The sequence below is a fragment of the Benincasa hispida genome, chromosome 9 (assembly GCF_009727055.1).
Source record: "Benincasa hispida cultivar B227 chromosome 9, ASM972705v1, whole genome shotgun sequence".
Lineage (NCBI taxonomy): Eukaryota > Viridiplantae > Streptophyta > Magnoliopsida > Cucurbitales > Cucurbitaceae > Benincasa > Benincasa hispida.
Genome location: NC_052357.1, coordinates 45,524,144 through 45,545,025, shown reverse-complemented (window position 1 = coordinate 45,545,025; position 20,882 = coordinate 45,524,144). Strand labels below are relative to the sequence as shown.

General features: G+C 26.9%; 1 protein-coding gene across 1 annotated transcript; it reads left to right on the top strand.

Moving 5' to 3' along the window:
* Positions 1-12,869: 12,869 nt before the first annotated feature.
* Positions 12,870-18,007, top strand: LOC120085398 (indole-3-acetate O-methyltransferase 1). The gene is made up of 4 exons (XM_039041350.1): positions 12,870-13,066; positions 13,610-14,026; positions 15,196-15,471; positions 17,173-18,007. The coding sequence occupies exons 1-4, from the start codon at positions 12,956-12,958 to the stop codon at positions 17,524-17,526; spliced, it is 1,158 nt and encodes a 385-aa protein (XP_038897278.1). The 5' UTR covers positions 12,870-12,955; the 3' UTR covers positions 17,527-18,007.
* The last annotated feature ends 2,875 nt before the right edge of the window (positions 18,008-20,882 follow it).

The window sequence follows — 20,882 nt, the reverse complement described above, 5'->3', positions numbered from 1 at the left end:
TTACCACTGCACCACCTTTGACGTTAAAAAAAAACGATGGTTTCTAATATATATATTTCGTTAAATATTACTTAAATTTTATATAAAAAATATAAAATACGATAAGTTTAGGGGCACCTCTGTAGTGTTTGTAGGTAGGTATTATTAATTAAAATATATTAAAAAGGTTTTTTTGTGTCATATCGTTAATTATGTTATGGAATTTGATTTTTTTAGTCAACACACAATAAGGACTCGATCAAGTTATATTAGTTTAAAGTTCATATCATATTGTATTTTAATTTCCAAATTTACAAAAGAGTCTACTATATAATATCTAAACTTTAAATTGTAATTTTTCTGATGTTTTTAACATTTAAGAGGTTAAATAAATAAGAATTTGACATGTTTATTGAGAAGAAAAAAAATTCGATGATTTTAACACTACATTTAGTAATAGGTTAGCTAATATAAATTTGGTCATTGTAGTGAAATTTTGCTATTATTTATAAATATTTTCAACAATTTGATCATTTAAATAATTTTCCTTAAAATTAATAGTTAATTTTTAGAATCTTCTAACTTCCATTAATTCTAAACTATATTTTTTAGAATTCAAAATTTTCGAACATGAAAAAATATAAATATATAATCTTTTGCTTTAGTTGATTTTTTAATTTCGTTTTGTATCAAATATAAATAAAGATAAATTAAATCATGTTTAAATAATTTTGTATATTTAAGATAAATAAATTTACATTTGTTAATAATACATAATTTTTCAACGAAAAATACTAATTCGTTTTAGGTTAAAAGATATATCAAACCTTATTTTTATATATAAAGTAATTTGAATATATTAATCTCACATTGTAAACTATATTTTGTTTAGAATTCAAAATCTATTCCTAACACAATTGAGAAACATGAAGTAATAGTAACAATTTAAATTATTTCTTCATTATTAAATACATAGCAAAAAGGATTGTTTTCAAATATAGGAAAATGAACTAAAATATTTATAAATATAGGAAAAACCTACTGCTTATCTGCGATATATCACGATAGACTACTACCTGTATATCGTAGATAGATTATGATATTTTGCTATTATTTATAAATAATTTCAGTAATTTTGTTATTTAAAATAAATTTCCAAGCAAAAATTTAGATTATTTCTTGTTTACTTTTATAAATTTGATTTAATATCAGATATTAATAAAAGTATTTTTTTAATTTTCAGTGAATAGTTAAATATTTAATATTTTGTGTGTATATTCATATCAAAAAGAAACCAATACTATTTCTAAACTAATATCTATGTATACTAATGTGTTCAAAAATATTTTTATACAAAGTTATGCCATCATTATATAATTTCTAGATGTGTTACTAAAGACAATTGTAAAATATTACATTAAAATATTTCTATTTATTTTTACAAAATTCCTATCGAACAAAAATTCTGGATCCACTTCTGGTTTCATGAAGTGGAAAATCCAACCTCAGATCTAAATGAAAAAAAATACATATTAATTATCGTAAAGTTAAACTTACTTTTTAATTGAGGGTCTCGAATGAATGAATCGAGAAATGTGAAACAATTTTAGGGTTGTTTAGTGTGTAAGAGAAAGGCTACAATTTTGTCCCTCTATTTTGCATCACCTTTTATGAAGAAAGGCTTCTTTTCTTTGACTTAAAAACAAAGCATTTTAAGTCTTCCGGCCGGCAAAGCCACCTGAAAACAACCACTCATTAGCAATATATTACAAAACACTTGTTTTCTTTTTTCTTTTTTTTTTTTTTTTTTTTTGGAAAAAATTGAAACCACAAAACAAAAATTTGAAAAAAAAAAAAAAAAAAAAAAACCATGCAAAACAACAAAATAACCAAAAGGGAAAAACAAAGTTACTTTTTTTCTTTTTTTTTGCTTCTTCTTTTTTGACCATTCCACCATTTTTTTTTCTTGGCTTCCTTTTCTCTGCCAACTTTGTCTCTCATTTTGAAAATTACAGTTAGACAAAAAGAGCTAGTAGGAAAAAAAAACCCTAATTTTGCATGGGTGATGAGCTTTTTATTTGACATCGGCTAAAACAACAGTTGAATATAATATTTATTAAGAGACAACCACATTTTGACATGACCTTATTCAATAAAATTTTCAAATTTTAATAGAACACAAATGATATTGAAATTGCATGCATGTAATGATGTTAAGGATCGACATTACATATATTATTGTAGCAACCTCATTTAATAATGTTCTTGCAATTCATTTTTTAAGCTTCTTAATTTCGTGGTGTAATAGATAGTGATTCGGTCAATTAGATAGAAAAGAAGGAATAATATGTGTAATTTTTTTTTTCATTGAATATATATACATTCAATTTATCACAATAAAAAGTTAAGGAGAGTAATCATGTACTTTATGTTTTACATATGAAAGTTAGAGATCAAGGGACCGTTCACCCTTCAACTTGTGCGTGATCATAATCTTATCCTATGAGAAATTATTCAAATAGGCTATAATAATGAACATCTAACAATAATTATTTTAGTATGCTATTAAAGTATGAAGTCTTGTGTTGTATAAATTCCTGAAATATCATTTCATTTTTCAAAAATTTCAAACTAAAAAATCGTAACCAAGCTTAAGCTTTTAAGCTTAGTAGTAATATAAAGACAAATTAAATGTGTCCTATTTGATGTTTAAAAGAGAATTTAAAAATGGTAATTAAAACAACTCTAATTTCAATCATTAAATTTCCTATAGATGGTAATATAGGGTTAGTTAATTAGGTGGTTAAAGTTAAAAAGGGGAGTGATATAAAAGGCACAAAAGGGACAACCACCGCGCTAGTATCTCATGCTCCGGCGACTATCACGGCGACGATGACTTCTAGGGAGAGAGAAGACAAGTTTTTTTTTTTTTTAATTATTATTAATATATATAGGAAATTAAAAAACAAAAAATTCAAAAGATGAATTTAAATAGTTAAATAAATTTATTATTTTTAAAATAACTGTTATTATTTATATTATATTTATATTAGTAACATTTTGTTGCTTATTTCTTTACGTTTCATGGATTTTTTGTGATAAAATCGAAATATTGATTCACACCTCAAATCGGTATCGAATCTATGAAATCGTGAAAGTATCGTAGAAAACATCGACATGTGGACGAAAATTTATTACAATATTTATTTTTTTTTTCTCTTTAGTTGAATGTTGACAAAAATGGTTGATGTGAAAAAAGGAACTATTGATGTTTTGAAAAACTTATGTGGCTTTTTCTTTCCCACTCATAGTTGGATAGCGTGCAATTTGAACAGAATTGACTACACGATCTCCAACATCTCACTTTTTTTCCCCTTTCATTTCTTTTGTTTACTTAACATTTCTTTTGTCTCTATATATTATATTTATTCACCTAAATTTGACCTCTAAATATAATCTGCCCCAATTTTTATTTTTTTGACATTTTGTTTGTATGAATCAGCAGAAATTATCAAAAAAAACTTATCATCCAAACATATTGGATTCTCAACTCTCGAACAACTTCACTACTATAGAGTCAAGTACAAGAAAGAATAGTGTTAGAGAGTATAGGACTTTATCTCAAAACCAATTGACAATAAGAGGAGTAACTCATCTATCTTATAAAGAGTGTGAGTCCCATTGATTTTTCCAATATGGGATTCTCAACATGTCCCCTCAAGATGGAGCCCTATACTCTCTAACATGGTATCAGAGCCCATAAAGCCCAAACGGGTGGTGTCGATCCAATAAGAAGAAATTGTGATCCAATCTAGATTGATGAACCCAAAAGAGGCACCATCTTGAGGGGACATGTTGAGAATCCCACATTGGAAAAACCAAGGAGACTCTATAGGATAGATGGGTTACTCCTCTCATTGCCAATTGGTTTTGAGATGGAGCCCTATACTCTCTAACAAATAGAGAGAATGAGAGTGAAAAAATTTTAATTCAAAAGAGCAAAATCAAGATCTCAATCCTACATACACTCAATGTTTCATTTCAATTAATTTCACATTGATATGATATAAGAAAAAATATATATATATAACCTAAAGTTTCATTGTGACATAGTTAAAAAAATTAAAATTAAATTATAAGGGTAAATGATAATATAAGAAAAAGGTAGAATTGGGTGTTTTTTTTTTTTTTTTTTTTTTTTTTTTTTTTCATTTTCCTTCATGCCATCAAAATTTGGGACCATGCTCTCACAATCAATGGATAAAGGTTAGGGTTATTGGTTTTGGAATAATAGCAACTTGGCCTGTGTATTATCATACGGTGAAGATGATTTTGGGGTTTTGTGATGCATGTTGGCATTAGGGTTTTAACTCATTGACAAATAAAATGGGAGATCTTTTAAAATTGCATATAAGACATGATTTAAGGGCATATTATTAACTATATATAGTGAATGTCATTTTAAGTGAAGTCATTAATTTAAGGGGTATTTAGAATGTTCCATAGTGTAGGTTATTTATAAATGTGACAAATACATTAATTATATATGTGACATTTGATTTTAAATGTGTAGAAATATGTGGTAAGTTAGGTTGCTATAAACTATTATATAATTCAAATTCAGAAGTATATGTTCAAGAATATGAACTGAAGAGGGAGTAAATAGGTTTAAAGTTTAAAGAAAAATATATTAGAAATGAAATTAAAAAAATAAAAAAAATTGAAAAAGAAAGTCAACTTATATATATGTTAAAGGCTACTTTTATTTCCTCAATCAATCGTAATATGAAAAGTGGGGTCCATTATTTAAATATATTCCAAAAAAATAATTAATAATATTATGTGAATTATAAATAATAAAAAAATTTATTATTATTGTTGCAATTAACATGGCCTAAATTTTTAAGGTCTAAATTTTGAAGGCCTAAATTTACCGATTTTGAATGTTATTAATTATTTCAATATTAGTTTGTCCAAATTTCATATAAACGCTTTGAAAAACAATTTCAATATTCAATAATAATTTTAATATATTTTTTATTAAAGAATTCAAAAGTATATCTTTAAGAATATGAAAAAAAAAGAAAGAGAGAGTATATAGGTTTAAATTTTAAGGGAAAAAAATAGAAATGAAATCACAAAAATAAAGAAATTGAAAAAGTGGGTCGATTATGTAAATTACGAATAATAAAAATAATCTATTACAATGGTAGAAATTTTGATTAGCTTAAATTCACTGGTTCAAAAAATCTTATGAAATGTTATTAATTATTTCTATATTAAGTTGTCCAAATTTCATTGAATCCTTTATAAAACAATTTCAATATTTAATAATAGTTTTAGTTTAGTAAATGGGTGCAAGTCAAACACAATTGAAATTTGATGTCAAATCAAAATCTACAACATTTGTGACATGTTTTTAATAATTTCCAATGTAGTGAGATGATGTCAACTATATATATGCTAAATTCATCAATTATGGAAGTTTTAGATGATTTTTTAATAATTTCTTTTTTTAAGTTTAAGTTTCCCAAAAATATAGGCATATATATATATGGATTTTGTAAATAAAAAATCATTCTTTTTTTATAAATCCAATAATATAGTTTTAGTTTATGTCCAAATCAACCCTAGATTCTAACATCAAATCAGAATCTACATTCACAAACACAAAATTTTTTAGGCTCAGATCACACTACTAATAATTAAAACCAAAAAAATTGGAAATTCAATGAATATAAAGTAAGAAAGTGATAATATCTACTTATTTCAATGAATTGTTGTATAGAGATTTGAATTAAGTTTGAGATGATGCATGTATTGCAAAATAAAGAGGGCCATATGTCCTTTTTAATTAACTAAAGAACAATGCTTTGGCTTATAAAACTAGCTTTTTTGTAGGTTTTGATTTTTTGCCACTAAAAAGTTAGTCCACAAAACCTACAACCCTAATTAATGATTAGAAAATTTGGTTAAGTTGAAAAATGAACCTTGATTTCTGGAAGTGAAATTGAGATTGGCTTTAAAATATGTGTCATTAGCATATAAAAGTAATCACTAGTTAAATTTTCTTTGCATTTGAAATTAATAGATCACCTTTTTACCTAGCTTTGGTTGTTTATTGATAGACCCTAAGCTTTTTTATGAAATATTATTTACTTTGGTAATTACATCATAGCTTACTTTGTGTAGCGGTCAAATAAATATTCATGTACTTTTAGCGATTATACTTTAGTTGACAAATCTCTCCACTTCTATTATACTAAAAAAATTAAAATAAATATTCATACTAATGATCCGATTAAAATATTCATTTGAGTATAGTTCAACAAGTTAAATATATACACCTTTTCTTCGATCAAGACGTTGTAAAGGGGGTTAACTATGATGCAATAGTATCCTAGAACATAACCTTTGTGAATTTGTGCATAAAAAATCAATATTATGGTAAAATCTTAACCGTTTATCTTGTTTAGTAAAGCCACTTATTCATATAAGAAAAACCTATTATCTAAATTTTTATGACAATTATTTTTTAACTTAATCTAATAATTAGATTAAACAAATTAACTTGGAATTTAATTCGTATAGTTTTTTTCATAATAAAAATGGATATTAAATATCAATAAAACAGATAACTGAAATAAAATCTTATACTATCAATATCGAGATTAGAGGTTCGATTCTCCCGTCTTTCGTAATATCAAAACAAATAATAGTTTTGTATATATATAAAGTGATTGCAATCTTCATTGTTGTACATTTGAAGACATCAAAGAAGAAGAAAAGACAACATTATACACTTACCTTTTAAGAAACATACAAAATTATTGTTATCTAATTTGTTTGATTTGAAATAATCTTCATTACATATTAAATATACGTATTTTGACACACATTATAATTAACCTATAATTATCCTTTAATAATTTAATTGTTGGGTAGAAGGAGAAGATTAATTAATTTTAAAACTATAGCATATAAAAGAAATTATATGGATATAAATTACACTTTTATTGATTACATTTTTCATAATGTTGTCAACCACATTGCATGCCAAGGTTTATCATTCTATGTATTTAAGAATATGAGAAAGAGAAGTACTCTATTGTTTCCCTATTTGGAATGTAATTATATTGCTCTTTGGTTGGTGGGCTGTTCTATTCTGCCCTTTTTCTTTATTTTCTTTATTTTTTTTCTTCACCGACGACTTTTTTTAGTTCAACAATTACATATATAGAATGAAAATCAAATCAATCGTCTTTATAAAATTGTACTTCGTATCTTATCTACTAAACTATACTCAAATTGGTTCTCTCGTCTCTCGACTAAAGAATGACAACACAACTAGTATATATATATATATATATTTTGTTAGAGTTTCTATCCATCTGCTGTTCCTTAGTAGCTTAAAATGTGTTTCGTTTAATTTTTCAAATATTTAATTTTAAAAATAAGTCATTTTGAAAAATATTAAAATGTTTAAAAACCACTCAAAACGACTTTTGAAATACTTTCAAAGTTTATTTTAAATAGTTTTTATCAAAATAGTTTAAATAAGAATGACTTTTTTGAAAAATATTTTTTCTCTAGTCAATCAAAACAGACTCTTAGTTGTAGAGCAGATGACTATTAACTGATTGGTTATCGGTTCAAATCCTATTTAGTTATCTACTTTTACTAACGGTTAAAAAACAAGCCAAAATTTGAAAATTAAAAAGAAAAAAAACCGTTGTTAAAAACTCGTTTCTATTTTTAGAATTTGGCTAAGAATTCAACCCTCGTATTTAAGAAAATGCAAATAATTATAATAAATGAGGAGAAAATAGATAATTTTAAAAAACAAAAATAAAAAACGAAATGAATTCCGATGGGGTTGAACTTTTGAAAAATTACTATTATTAAACTTAAATAAATTTTAGGTTCATCCACAGTTCAAAATCTCTTCCATTTATGCACATTTATAAATTTACCAATAAATTTTAAAAAAAAATCCCATAAATGAAAGTTTGGTAAATTTTAAATTTTCATCCATAGTTTATAGTTTTTAAATCTTCCTTCCCTCCACCTGTATCTTCATCATTGAATGGAAATTATAACAATAATAATAATCTAATAAACAAATAATTAATAGTAATAAAATAAATAAATAAAATTGCAGATATTTTAGGGTTTTATCCATCATTGTTCATAAATCTCCCTACATACCTCCCCATTGTACCTTCATGAACAAAATTCCATTGAACCTTAGATTTTCATTCAATGTTTCAAATTATCTTGTACCTTTATATTTGTACCTTCATTACCCAATTTTTTTTTTTTAAAAAAAAACTTATATTTCATCTTTCATTTAGGGTTACTTTTAAATATAGAAAAATGAACTAAAATATTTACAAAAATTAAAAAACACTTTTGATCCTGAACTTTTGTGAAAGTAACAATTTAGTCCCTGAACTTTGATTTATAACGATTTAGTCCTTATACTTTCAATCTTGTAATAATTTAGTCCATAAACTTTAGTATGTAACAATTTAATCATTGTACTTTTGACATTGTAACAATTTAATCCCTAACATTAAAAAAAAAAAATCATCAAAACTAGATGTCAATTTTTACTACTTTACGATTTAAACTTTATATTTTGTAAAAATTTAAGTCTCTAATTAGTTTAATGATTTATTTATGCATGAAATCTCATTAAACTTTAACATTAATTTTTACAATAAGAACTAAATTGTTATAAATTTTAAAGTTCAAGGACTAGATTGTTACATAGAAAAGTTCAGGGACTAAGTTGTTACAAAATTGAAAGTATGAAGACTAAATCGTTACAATCTAAAGTTCAGGGACTGAATTCTTATTTTCATAAAAGTTCAGGGATTAAAAGTGATTTTGAATCTATTTACAAATATAGTAAAATTTCACCGTCTATCTACGATATACTGTGATAGACTACTATGTCTACAGATAGTAGTCTATCGCGGTCTATTGCAAATGGACCGTAATATCTTACTATTATTTATAAATATTCTCAACAAATTTGTTATTTAAAATAATTTTCCTTTCATTTATTTATAATTAAATTGTCAAAAAAAAAAAAAAAAAAAACTCCCTCTTTGTTGGGTTACATATTTAAATAATTAATATGGTAATTTTACCAAAAAACTTTCAATCATTTGTACACCTATTATTATAGAATTGCTGTTGATTATCAGGCTAGAACACTTTAATTTGTTAATCCTTCTCTTTAAAATACATAATTACTAAACCCTCTCAATTAGTCATAAGGCCAAATAACACAATGATTTGTGTAAAACTAATCAAAAGTGGTGAAGATGCTTTATAATTAATGACTGTTCTTGAGTATATGTGGCTTTATTTAATTAGAGGTATATTAATCAGTGTGCAATTAGTTAAATTTATTAATTAAACTATTCTCCAATTTATATTAATCTTTCATTTTCCACTATTATCAACTTCATTAGGTAATACACATAATTTTATATTATTTTAATGTTGATATTAAAGTTAACCTAATCTATCTATCAAAGTTGGGATTATAATTAATTCCATATCACACACACCATCATACCCCCTTGTATAATTGGTAACTTTTAAAATTACTTTAAAGTGCTAATTAATTTAACTCACCCCACTTTTTGTAAGCCATTAATATAATTAAAGTCTCTAATTTGCATAATTACAGTAGAATTTTAACATAATAACTATGTTTTTAGTCATCCCTATCCTATATATATATATACCCACACTTTTATCTTAGTAATATTTTGGGTTTCTCATAATAGGTTTTGGGGATAAAAATTTCTTCGTGTAATTTAGAAAACATGAGATAATTACATTATTTTTGCTTATTCAAATCAAATTTACTTGCACATTGACTCATTCTTTTTAAAAAAATTATAGAATGATTTTATGAAACTTAGAACCTATATTTTCCAAAGTTTATCTTTAACTTTTTCATTGTCTTAATGATTTATCAAGGGTCAATATAGAATGATTAGTGACTTGCTCATTTCTCTCATTACATAAACTTTTTCAATCAAGTTGTAATAAAAGATTTAAGTCGAAAACCGTGTTACATTCAAGGTCTAGATTGTCTAATTCTTAATTTAACAAAAATGTTGATGGAAATATGAACAAAATATCGATATCGATCGAATGGCATGTCTTTAAAAAAAATTTAAAAACAAAAAAAAAGAACTTCAAAAAAATATTTCAATCGATACATAAAATTTTTATGTTTTTTTAAACAAGTTAACACGTTTCTTATATTTATCCCTCATGTCGATGTTGAATTCATGAAAATGTAAAAATATCAATAAAAATATCAACACGTCAACGAAAATTTAATATCATAGTTACATTACTAAGAAATATAAAGATTAAATCATCATAGATGAAAATATTACAAAGAGAAATTAAAAATGTCACAAAATATTACAAAGACAGATAAAAGATGTCACAAGACTAACCAAAGACCAAAATGACACTACTAGTTATATTTTAACCAAATAATTATCTCATCATACTTAAGAAATTAATGTGTGTTTTGAATTTTTTTTTTCTAAAAACATGCTTTTTAAACAGAAATTAGTTTTCTATAAATATCTTTGAAAAAAATTGTGGTTTAAAGATGGTTTAATATAGCTTATTCAATAATTTTGGATGATCGACCAATTTCTTTCTTATAAAAATCAATAAAACTAATTTTGAAGAATATATTATAATAGAGATTATTTTAAATGACTTTTTAAATTATTAACCGAAACTTACCTCTAAAATATACCGTAAAAGAAAAGAAAACATATTTGTCGTTAGTTAATCACATTTGAATATATGTACAACCAAAATTATTTATAATTTAAAGTATTTTTTTTAAAAAAAAAATGTAAGAGAAAAATATCTTTACTAAAAAAATATTTTTCATAACTCCTTAAAATTAAAATGTCTTCTACTTGGTTGGTTATCTAAATTATATTTTATGTTTTTAGATTTATTTTATTCTTTGACGATCTAAATTTTATCTTTGAAATATGTTTTAGAATTTTGTGGTTTAAATAACTCAAATTCTTAAAAAAGATTTTTTTTTAATCATTTTAGTTTATCTAGATACTTCTTGTATTGCACTCAATTGGAAGACTTTTCTCTAACCTCTCCTTCTTTTTGTACTAACATGACTTTGGACTTTCTTGTCCTTGTATGTTCTCCTTTATCAATGATATCTTTTTGGACTGGGATGTGATGACAGCATTATGAATGTGTCAACCTAATTGAGATATTTAAGTAGGTACGCCTAATGATTTCTTGACCTCTCGTACTCCATTAAAAAAAATAAAAGCATCTTGAGTTATAATATTTTATTTTATAAACTCTATTATTTTTTTAAATTAAATATGTATCAGGTAGTTTATAATAAATTATATAATATTACAAAATAATAAATATATAACTTCTTTAACTAAAACATGTTTATAATTTATTAATAATAATTTATATTCAACTTAATATTAAGTTGATAACTACAACTGGTTTGGCAGATTTATAAATATATTATCAAACACATTTCGAACCGTTGTTTAAACTACAATCCAATTTTTGAATATGCTATAGTTATAGATCTCAAAACATAAAATATAACTATATTTTCATTGAATATCTTGTTTTCATATTTCTATTGTCAAATTACCTATCAAATAAATCCTAAATTTTCAAGGAGTGAGGTCACTAATTACTCGAAACCCGTGATGTCAAAAGTCATAAATTTTTATGTAACTCATTATTTAATTTTGACTATTAATCTATGGGTAATTTATCAACCTAAAGCATCAATTTTCTCCTACGTTTTTATTTAATACATGCTATTACTCCCTAATAAGATTGAATTTGATTAACAAATAATTAACCAACCCTATATATAAATATTCTTCGAGAAACAGTTAAGTTGATGATTAGCTTCGGTTTTTATAGTTTGCATTAGCAGCCAAAACTAGGGTTAATTATATTAATTAACCAAAGATTTACAATTATCAAAATCCGGCGGAAATCTAGGACTTTTTTCTTTTATGCATGTGAGCCCCAATATTTATATAGATTTGTATTTCTGCCCCCCCAATTTTACCTTTCATTTATTATAAATTTTCTTTATTCAACTAATAATGCATAAAAAGGCTAGTATAAATTTATATATACTCGAAACTTTGGGGTTGTATTAATTTAAACCATAAATTAATAATTGTATAACTTAAATTTTGAATTTTTGGTTGTATCAATTTAAACTTTAAATTAATAATTATATCAATTTAAATCTTGTATTTTTATTAGTCTATCAATTTAAACCCTATTATATTTTATTTGAATAAACATTGAGACTTGTAATTTTATCAATTAAATCTCTAAACTTACATAAGTGAATCAATTTAGACATTTAATTAACATTTATTTGAAAAATGTCATGATAATCAATTTTTTTAAATCGGCATTTGTAGAAGTCATACACGTATAAGAATTTATGCATTGATGATTTAGAAGTTTAATTGAAAAAACTTAAATATTTTATATGATGTTTTTTAAACTAAATCTAAATGAAGGTGTAAATTGATACATTTAAAAGAGTTTGAATTTAAATTGATATTCTTATATATGAAAGTTTAACGTTTAAATTATCGATACAATTCTTAATTTGAGATTTAAATTGATACAACTCCTAAAGTTTAAGGGTATAAATTGATATTTGTCCAAAAAAATCTTTTAATTATTTGAAAGGGGGAAAAGTTCACGTTAATGTGTACAAAAATATTATGATTTTTAGCCCTTTTGTTCTTTATAAATATCCAACTCTCTTGAGCCAACCACTTTTCATCTATAACATTAATTTAGTACTCTTTGCACAAAAGCTTTCTCACAAAAGACTCTCCCCTTCTCCAAACTTTAGAGAGAAAATCTTCAAACCCTTCCCATGGCTCCCAAGGGCGACAACGTCGTCGTTTCGAACATGAAACTCGAACGAATGCTGAGCATGAAAGGAGGTAAAGGCGAAACAAGCTATGCTAACAACTCTCAAGCTCAGGTATATCTCTTGTGTTTGTGTTTAAAACATGATCTAACTTTCAAATGATCAATAACAATGGAAAAAAAATATTATTCTTAAGTATATGACTTTGAAATTAATCAAGTTATGTACTAGTCTTCCATTAAAAAAAAACATAACTAAAGAAAAGGGTTTTTGAAATTCTCGATTGAGACTAAATAAACATATGATCAACTACATATTTTTTTATGTTTTATATTTACGAATAACTTATCTTTCTAAACACATGTATCTTCTTAAAGATAAAATCTCTCTTCTGATTTGTTTTTGATATTATCCTAATTTGTATCTATCTTTGTATAGTTCACTCGGTTCTCCAATCATCATTTGTCACGAGACAATAAATTCTTCATTTTTTTTATAAATATTTTTTTTACTTAAAATGATGGTATAAAGATAGGTGAAACTCGAGATATATCCAAGTTTTACCAACCACTCAATAAGGAGATGATAAAACTGAAATAATAATTATGGGGCTAAATTGGATGTATGTAACTAAAAATTAAAAAAAAAAAAACGCAGGCTCAACATGCGAGATCAATGCTTCATCTTCTAAAAGAAACATTGGACGGAGTTCATTTAAACTCGCCAGAAGTGCCGTTCGTGGTTGTGGATCTCGGCTGCAGCTGCGGCAGCAACACCATTTACATCGTTGACGTCATTATAAAGCACATTATAAAGCGGTTTGAGGCTTTGGCCGTCGACCCGCCGGAGTTCACCGCCTTTTTCTCCGATCTCCCTGGAAATGACTTCAATACCCTCTTCCAGCTCCTCCCGCCGTTGGCCACTTACGGCGGCAGCATGGAGGAGTGCCTCGCCGCCGACAACCACCGCTCATACTTCGCTGCCGGCGTTCCTGGTTCCTTCTACCGCCGTCTGTTTCCGGCTAGGTCCATCGACGTTTTTCACTCCGCCTTCTCCTTGCATTGGCTCTCTCAGGTTTTTCTTCTGTGCTTTTTAAATTCTAAAAGATTCGGTAAATTTCAATTAGGGTCCTAAATTTTGAAAACTTTCATTTTGGCCTCTCAACTTTATAAATATCTTCGGTTTTAAATATTGGTAAAAAATTGATATAGTGTTGATGTGTAAAAATTGGATGGCATAAATGATATCATTTTAAAGTCATTTAACTTTATAGTAGATTAAAATTGTGATCATCTTTTTCTTTAAACTCAAAAAATATTATCGATATCATTTACAAAATCATTCCCATAATTAATTTTTATGTCACTGAATCATTTCGTTCATACATTATAGATAATGCTATACATAAACCTTATAATATCTTATAATATTTGAAATTTGACATACACCAAATATCATATCAATTTCTATCAATAATTTTAACTAAAAATTGTCATTTTGATCTATAAATTTTTAAAAATAGTTGTCATCTTACTATGAAATTTATAAATATTTTGTATAATTTAACTTTTTTTTTTTAAGTATTATTATTTTGGTTATATACATAACGATTGACATTTGGACAAAAGAAAAAAAAAGAAGTAAAATTTGACTTTTTCTTTTTGTTTTGGGTGGGGTTTAATTTTAATATTCCCGAGGAGTATTGAAGAAAGCTTTTTTAATTATTGGAATCTTAGGAATTTTGAGAAAGATAAGAATAAAAGGGATAAATTTTGTCATATGTTTAGTGATCTAAAAGGTCATGCATTGCATATAACGACCAATTCAATCAATTAACTTTATTATTATTATTTTTTGCTTTCTTGTTAATAACAATTTTTATTTTTATTCATATTTTAAAACTATTTAAATTTTATTCTCAACATTATTTTTTTGATTTATTTTGAAATATAACCTAATTTACAAGGATGGTTTTTGGAAGTATTTTTGACATACTCAACCAAATAATAATAATAAAAAAATACTTTCAAACAAATCCTTAAAATGTTTTTTTTTTTTTAATGTCATAAGCAAAACGTACTTTTAAAACTGTAGAATTCAACGCAGGTCTCAAAGTGATAAGACATGTTAATAGATTATTTAAAAGTATATATATGTTTGGTCTCTATTTAAAGATCAAAATTGAACAAATGTCACAATAATTCAACCTAAACTGAGTTCGTGGGACCCATACCGATACGTAGGTGCCGGAGACCGTGGTGGATACGAGATCGACGGCGTACAACAGAGGGAGGGTGTTCATCCACGGCGCTAACGAGGCGGCGGCGGCGGCTTACCGGAAGCAATTTCAGACGGACTTGGCCGGATTTCTGTGGGCCAGGGCCCACGAGCTGAAGAGAGGTGGGTCCATGTTCCTTGTCTGCTTGGGCCGTACCTCACTGGACCCCACCGACCAAGGTGGAGCCGGCCTTCTCTTTGGGACCCACTTTCAGGATGCTTGGGATGATCTTGTCCAAGAGGTACAAAATACAAATATATATATATATATTTTATATTATTTAACCATTTTTTTTCTTTCTTTTTTAGTTGGAGAGTTTTTGGATTATTTTAGGTGAAAAAAATGGTTAGAATTGAGATAAAACTATGTACCTAACCCACATCGACTTAATTGAAACTTAGTTAATACTATCCAAACTGTAAATTGAAATCAATAATAAACATAAGCACTAAATTGAAAATTCTTAAATTATAGAGATCAAGTTGAAATTAAGCCTAAACAATATAAGTTAGAACCCACGTAACCAAATAAACCACGTGGGAATTATGAGACCAAAATAAAAAGTTATAGGGACAAAATAATATAAAGTAAATTGAAATATAAGTCCAAATCGTAAGGATTAAAACTAAATTTTTTCAAAAAAAAGAAAACGTAAATATAGGAGAAGTTAAATGTCTAACCACCTGAATTATTCTCATTCATTTTACAGTTCTATAAGAATCTCTTTTAATCAATGACATTTTTTTGTCTCATTTGATAAAATTTCCTTTCTAGTATCCAGTTTTCGAAATTCATATTTCTTTCCTCCCAATTTTTCAGAAATATTTGAATTCCTAATTAAATTTCAAAAAGAAAAATAAAATTTTCTAAAATTACTTTACTTTTCAAAACCTATAAATCCAAATAATGATCTAATATTAGTGTTTTAAAAAGATTTGAACAAGAGACCTGTTGAAGAGGTTAGTTGAGTCAAGTTATGAGATTTTTTATTATTTATTTATTATTATTATTATTATTTTTTTTGCGTGTTAGAAATAAAAGGCATAGACATAATAATCACAACCGTTGATTAATTTTGTTTCATTCCGAAGTATCTTACGTAAAAATGCATCTGAAAATTGCCCCCCACCATCTGTTCATATCTGTCCTTTAGCAGACCATAAAGCAAAACTTAAAGCTCCTTCACATTTTTCAAAAGCATATAAAATTAAGAATAATAATTGGGTGTTGCCGGTCTCACTCTAAACCCCCCCTTTTGCTTTTTCATCATGAAATTCTATTGGTTATCATTAAACCCCATCATTTCTGGCCGTTTGATGTCTCCTTTGACAACTCCATCCATCCGTCCACTTGTCGGAACGGAAATGATTGTGTTGGCAAGTCATTAGTGGATCTCTCCCACATTATTGTATTATTCATGGAATTGCATGCATTTTTCATTATCACTTTGATTATTTTCAATGCTACAAATTATTAAACGATACTGTCACAGTGTGTCATTCGAACTTTTTTTCGAAGAAATTATTCTTTTGTACATTTAATCGTATAAAATTTTGATATTGCTCTTATATTTTATTTGAATTATTTTTTTAATAACTTTAAGATGTATGTATTGAGTAACCTATAATAAAAGTATTAAATTTTGATCAATATTTATGTATATCTATAGAGGTTGACATATTATATATAGAGAATGAATTAAGTTTTCATTATATCATACAAAAGTTGATAGAATAGAATACACATTATCACAATGTGGACATATTAATAACTCATAAGAAATTTAAACTTACTTTATAAAAGAGTGAAATGTCTTTCTTTTCATGATTTTTTTTCAAAAATTTTCGACACACCGACATTTAAAAGAGTTTATGAATTTGAAAGTAATTAAAGGAGGCCGAGCGTATTTGTTAAATGAGTTTGTGTTAATGTCAATGGGCAGGGATTGATAAGCAATGAGAAACGTGACAGTTTCAACATTCCAGTGTATGCACCGAGCTTGCAAGATTTCAAGGAGGTAGTAGAGGCCGATGGTTCATTTTACATAAACAAACTTGAAGTTTTCAAAGGAGGCAGTCCATTGGTAGTGAACCAGCCTGACAATGCAGCAGAGGTCGGTCGAGCTTTGGCCAACAGTTGCCGAAGCATCTCTGGTGTATTGGTTGATGCCCATATCGGCGATCGGCTAAGTGAAGAGCTCTTCTATCGAGTCGAACGTAGAGCGACAAACCATGCTAAAGACCTTCTTGAAAAGCTTCAATTCTTTCATATTGTGGCATCACTTTCCCTTGCATAAACAAGAGACCAAAAAGAAAGAAAATAAAAAAAGAACAAAAACAAAACACTGCCTTCACCTCTCTTTTGGTGTTTGTTCTGTCTTTTAAGGATATGATCATATGTTACATAGAAACATAAAAGGAATCAAACATGCAAAAGAGAGGTCAAAGGAGCTGCCATTTTCTATCTCTTTTTTTTTTTTTTTTGTTCATTATAACTTTGTAGTGTGATGTTTAATTGTGAGTCATTTTACTGACTATGTAGTTATAAAAATATGTGTTTAGAGTTGATGGGCTTTATTTTTGTTCCCCCTTGGCTTTTAGGAATCCCAAAAAAGAAATATAAAGCCAAGTGTGTAACCCTCTCTTAGTTTCACTTTTCAGCTTTCCTTGTAGCTTATCTTTATCTCTATATATCATGTGTCTATAAATGTCAAAAGTCTCTTTGTAATGCAATTCAAAGACTTATCAAAAAAGTAAATTACTTTTCAATTGCCCCCATTTCATTTTTGCTTTTTGTCTCCCCTTTTAACATTTTTTTTCTTGATTCGACAACATGTGCAGTGAAAGAATTCAAATTTCTCATTTCTCGATCGATGATATGTATACATTACAAGAAAATTTGTTTCTTCCAACAACACATAAAATGACCTTGAGAAATTAGGGTTACTTCTAGAAATGATATGTTGATGAGATTAATAAAAGTAATTTGTGTGAAGACAAAATATTATAAATGCATGCGTTTACCTATTATCTTGAAAGTTAAATGTTATTGTTTGCATAAGGGGAAAATAAATTGTTAAATTTAATCCATTAAAAATTATAATTAATTAATTAATTGTAAAAATGATTAAGTTAATTAGGGATTAATTATAGAATATATGCCAAAGTGAGCTTAACTCAATGATAACTGTGTTAGTTTTCCTTTGTAGAAGTAGAATATTTGATTTTCTATTGCACCATTGTTATACTAAAAAGGAATTTATGGATATATTTCTCTCTTTTATTTTTTTTTATTTGTTTTCAAGAATAAAAAACTCATCTACCAACTAGTTATACATTATATCTTCATTATAAAGGTTAAAGGTTTAGATGAAAGGCATCAAATTAAATCATAGTATTAAAATTTTCATTTTGATATATAAAATGTACATTATCATTAATATTTTCACATGTTTATGGGCTGCATCTAATCCTCGATTACTTTTCCTTTACATGAGGAAAAAAATTAAAATTTAAAAGTTACCACAATAATTTTTTATTAGACAATTGCCTGAGTTACACAAACATCTAAGTATTTCTCCATATTTATAGATTTGACATAAGGGTAAATTTAAAATGCTTTTGGACATGCATCAAGAAATTCGAAGAAAACTTTTTACAATGCATATTGAGCAAGAACATATACATTTGATGTGCAAATTTGGAATATTAGGCCTAGGAGAATTAAGTTGAAGGTTTAGGTAGCATGAGCTTAAGAAAATTGTGTATTTGGGGTGCACATCCTTGAATTATGGGTTTAAAACGTTTGTAGTCATAGTGCAACTTAGTAAGTCTTAGATTAATGGGGTATAGATTTAAAAATCTTGTGGCAAGTATTTAGACTTTTTTCGATGCCCAAACGTCAGAAAAGTGCAAAAAAACGTATGCAAAAGTTCTCACAAAGGACGAACTCTTACTGGCAAGGGTTCATAACTCATCGGATGAAATATATTATTCTCTTCAAATAACGGATTTATAAAGAGAGATTAAATATTTCACAGTCTAATCTTATACAAATTCTTTTTGCATATAAGATACCCACTGTAAGAAAAAAGACAACTCTCAATGTCTACTTTTGGCGTTGTGAAAACAATGGTTGGGAGAAAATGTTTCTCTTGAAGGATATTAACGGTCGTCAGGAGTTAGCACTAACTCCCGACGTTGTATTTATTTCATTTGGGGAGTTCTAATGGATCTTCAGACGTTGTAGCTTTAGCCATCGGCAGAACAAATGGTGGAAAGTTTTTATTTTTTAGAAACTCCCAATTGTCGAAAGATACCGTCGGGAGATAGACTTTCTTCCGACGGTTTTATATATCGCCGGGAGGTGTCTTTAAAAGAAAACCCTTTCCGCACGCAATCTTTTGCCGGTTTCAGACCTCCGTTCGCGTGCAGCCCCTATTTCGGATTTGCTTTGTGCAGCCGCCTCACCTTCCTTCGAGCACCCCAGGCCCGTCGGTTTCTTATCTCCCTCAACAATCCCGCGGTTCAGATAATCTCATTAACCTTGTTGTTTGATTGAGCTTTGAGTTAATTGTTTGTTTCAGTTTTGGGAAAAAAGGAAAATATAGTGGGGATTAAATTTTAAAACATATTGTGTTTTGGATAGTGTTAATATTGTGGAAAATTGAATAGTATTAACATATCGTGTTAATATATAGTGGGGGATTAAATTTTAGTATTACTATTGTTTTGAATTTTAACTTGCATATTGCTTGATTCCAATTCGAATTTGGCTTTGTTGAAATTAAGTCTTTCATAAAAGCTTTGGTTGAAAACAAGCAATACGACGAAACTGAAGTTTAATATCAATTTAAAGCTAACATTATAGGGTATGATGTCGGTTAATTGACATTGTAGAGGTATAATATTGATTGAAAATCGACATCGAAGATCATGTTATCAAAGATTTTCAATGTCGGTTTTAAACCGATATTATAGATGACCAAGATTTCAATTCCAGTTATCTTCAATGTCGGTTTTCAACGGACATTGAACATCATCTTTAATATCGGGTTTTCACCTACTTTTTGTCGGTAATTATCCAATATTAAATATTTGTCATTGTCTTGTTATTGAATATATATATATATATATATATATAGTTGCTTACGCATGCAAATCAATAATATTTCTCTTTTACCTATACATGTATAAAATAAAATCTTAATTGCTTTCACAAAATCCCAATAAGTCACAAAAGAGAAATTAGATGATAATTTAACTCCAAAATCAAGATAAAATATATTTCTCATTCAAATAAACTCCATATGGTTTAGATAGCAAATTCCTACATATCAATCATAAACTATACATATATATTTTACATTGAATAAGTAGAGTATACACACTAAATTATACACAAGAATAGAATTCAAAATAAAGGAATTACAAAATTATTATAGTGACTAAAATAAGCTGACGATAAATGAGAAGTGTTATTCAACGTCTTCCCAAGTTTTTCTAATGTCAATTTTTAGAATTTAGGGACTATTCTTCCCCTTATAAAGTAAGATAAAACAACCATCCGAATAAATAAGTAAAAGACAGAACATAATATTACCCCTGACAATATCCTTCGTGTCAATCTGCAATGAAGCATTTCATAGAGATT

What these genes read in the sequence shown, in the direction of transcription:
- LOC120085398 (XM_039041350.1), top strand. Translation starts at nt 12,956, where the DNA reads ATGGCTCCCAAGGGCGACAACGTCGTCGTTTCGAACATGAAACTCGAA. An exon ending in CTAACAACTCTCAAGCTCAG is followed by an intron (nt 13,067 to 13,609) that starts GTATATCTCTTG and finishes AAAAAAACGCAG; the next exon opens with GCTCAACATGCGAGATCAAT. An exon ending in GGGATGATCTTGTCCAAGAG is followed by an intron (nt 15,472 to 17,172) that starts GTACAAAATACA and finishes GTCAATGGGCAG; the next exon opens with GGATTGATAAGCAATGAGAA.